This window comes from Watersipora subatra, chromosome 8 (genome assembly GCF_963576615.1).
Source record: "Watersipora subatra chromosome 8, tzWatSuba1.1, whole genome shotgun sequence".
NCBI classification, from domain to species: Eukaryota; Metazoa; Bryozoa; class Gymnolaemata; order Cheilostomatida; family Watersiporidae; genus Watersipora; species Watersipora subatra.
The window spans coordinates 62,885,086-62,888,284 of record NC_088715.1 but is presented as its reverse complement, the minus strand read 5'-3'; the positions used below and the strand labels follow the sequence as shown (position 1 = coordinate 62,888,284).

The 3,199-nt window shown below is 33.9% G+C and overlaps 1 protein-coding gene across 1 annotated transcript; it reads right to left on the bottom strand.

The window, feature by feature from the left end:
- Nucleotides 1–214: 214 nt before the first annotated feature.
- On the bottom strand, nucleotides 215–865 carry LOC137402826 (uncharacterized). The gene has a single exon (XM_068089335.1). The coding sequence runs from the start codon at nucleotides 863–865 to the stop codon at nucleotides 215–217; it is 651 nt and encodes a 216-aa protein (XP_067945436.1).
- Between the last annotated feature and the right edge of the window lie 2,334 nt (nucleotides 866–3,199).

Below are 3,199 nucleotides of genomic sequence, written 5' to 3'. Positions count from 1 at the left end.
AGCAACCATGAGACTTTTAGCAAAACTTGCTAAAACTAAATTATTAAAAACTATTTAATAGTTTTTAAAGTTTACAGTTTTTAATAAAAATTGTAAACTTGTTTTAATAAAATTGTTTTAATTAAAACAATTTTATATATATACTATATATATATAAAATTGTTTTAATTGGTTAACTTATATGGGTAGTAATTTTTGTTCTGAATTGGGTCTCCTACCAACGACCTGGAAGTTTGAGCACTCGCCTCAAGACCTTAGTAGTTCCCATAAGCGCACACTTTTGCACCTCACTTGAGTTGATTGCTGTTGGTATCTGGGCAAGCCACATTTTATGCGCAGGTGTTATTGCACCTAGTGCCCCAATGACTACTGGAATCACAGTTGTTCTTACATCCCAGTATTTTTCAATCTCTTCTCCAAGAGGAAGATATTTTTCCACTCTTTCTTTTTCTTTGCTGGCTATGTTGTAGTCATTGGGTATTGCTCTATCTATTATAGTAGCTCTTTTGTTCTCCTTGCCCACCACCGCTATGTCTGGTTTGTTTGCTAAGACATGCTTGTCAGTCCGAATGTAAAAGTCCCAGAGGATCTTAGCGCGGTCATTCTCATTGACTTTACCAAAAGCTTCCCACCAGTGTTGTGGTTTATTAAGAACATGCTCATCACATAGACCTCTGTACACAACACCTGCAACACGATTATGCCGCTCAGTGTATGCATTTTCGGCTAGCTGCTTGCATCCACTGATGATGTGTTGAATGGTCTCAGGTGCATCTTTGCACAGTCTGCATCTAAAATAGGTTCTTTTGTGATAGATCTTTGTTTGGAGTTGCCTTGTTGGAAGCACTTGCTCTTGGGCTGCCATGAGTAGCAACTCTGTATTGGCCGTTAGGTTCCTTTTGTTTAGCTACATATATGTCTGGTGAAGATCGCCAACCTTAGATATTTGTTGGTGGTAAGCGCTATGAAGAGGTTTCATGTACCAGTCAAGTTCCTCAGTGATACTGTGAGCTCTTTTGTCAGAGCAGCTGGTTGAGATTTAGCTAGCAACTTATTTGTGATGACCATGCAGGCTGCATAAGCTTTAATGCTTTGTTCTTCCTCTTTCACTGTCTGCTGCACACTTTTGAGTTTCCTTACCCCTTTTCTTATCGATATACAATCTAGTAGTATCAGATTTTGGGTGGAGTGCTCTATGTATCGTAAGCAGTTTGCAAGCTGCTAAACCTGTTTTATTGATGGTTTCCCAAGTCCACTATATTATGCCTGCTGGGTATCTTATATATATATATATATATATATATATATATATATATATATATATATATATATATATATATATATGCTCTCAACATCTAGCTATCTATAAAAAAGAAATGTTGCAATATACAAATTATAGTAAAATACCACATTAAAACGATTTTTAGATATATCATCTCACAACAAAATCATTTTGATTAACCCTTTTTCAAGTGAGTTTTTGAGCATATTTCTGATTGTCCTGGGTGAATTAATTTTTCAAAAAAATGAAAATTTTGAAACTTTATAGAAATGATAATTTTTTGCTACACTATGGCTTTATGATAGGTTTGTATCATATAACAAGGCATTTTACAAACAGTTTTACACCCTTTGTGCCTATTTGAGCTATTTAAACTACCCTTACGTATGTAAGTTTAAAAAAAAATTTGATTGTTGTTGTGATAATGTTATATTGTTGAATAAAACATATTCTGTATTTATATTACAAATAAAGCATTTTACAAGTAGAACCACACTCTGTAATGCATTTGTCGTTGCTAAGGTTTCTAATTACAGTCCAAACCCCATAATTACTGATTGCATCTCCTCCACCATTCCTTGGCCCAACAACAGAAGCATCGTCATCACTAGACTCATCACTTATATCAAAGTCCATTCGATTGACATCAGAAAAATTTGAGTCATTGTCTGAGTCATCAACTATAGAATCTAGCAGGTCGTTGGGACGATGAAGCCATGATTATAAAATGTTTTTTGTGTTCACAAAAAATCAATGCTTGGATCTTACTAAGTAAAAAGGCACAAAGAAAGGGCATCGACAACGATCGTAAAGCATAAAAATCATTTCGGAGAAAAAGGCTTAGTATCTTACTGAGTAAAAAAACATAGAAGGGGCGTTTGATAACGATCGCCCAAAACAAATTGAAATAAAAAGATACATGTCTAAAATAGAGTTATTCAAGTCGTCACATGCGCTCTTTTACTTTATAAAGTATTTAATTGAATAGAAAAATGAACACAGACCAATAGTAAGTCTTAATACATAGTGCGTACGATATCGACATTAATGTGGCACTACCCACTAGAATCACTATCGCAAAACAACATTAATGTCGTATCACCTGCAAAAAGGTTAAGGGTAACAACAGTATTTAAAATTACCCTTTAACTACAAAATCAATTTGATCATATGTAAAACAGTATTTGGTTTCACCTTCTCACTACAAAATCAATTTGATTAAGGGTACAAAGTTGCGTTTGCAAGCACGATACCAAGATAGGATCATAATTGAAAAAACTAGTCCACAATCAATGCATTATTAAGTTATTGCATGAAACTGCAATCACATTATAGAGCATCTCAGTAAAGATATCAACTTTCGAGAAATGTACTTTCAGAATAAAGAGTGTACATGCAAAAAAACAATAAAAGGTAGGTGTAGGAATACAAGGTGTTAATGCATTGCATATACACGTATGAGGTGATTTGTGTTAATATAGCATTAAGAGTATTTATATAAAAAAGTGTAAAGCCTCAACACGTACATAAATGATACATACACAGTTATGGGCTGAATATTATACATGTACAAATAACAGAAGTTTTATCATGTGTACACTGCTTTATTTAAGCATGCTCACCAAAGCTGATAATTATTTTTTACCTTCTATGTAAAATAGAGAATAGGTGGCAGTTCTTGATGCACCATCATGATCTTCAAGGAGAATACTCAGTCTTTTGTTATTCTTTGACAAATGGAAAATGGTTTTCAGGCATTCAACTAACCCTAACTCTAATACAGGCAGAACAAATAAATCCACACAAAAAGGCAAATTGAAACAGTGAAAGCAACTTGCTAATTAATTTATATAAGTCTTACCAATCTAGTACTCTTTGCATGTGTTGTCAAAGCTATCAGCGTATTCACTTCACTCT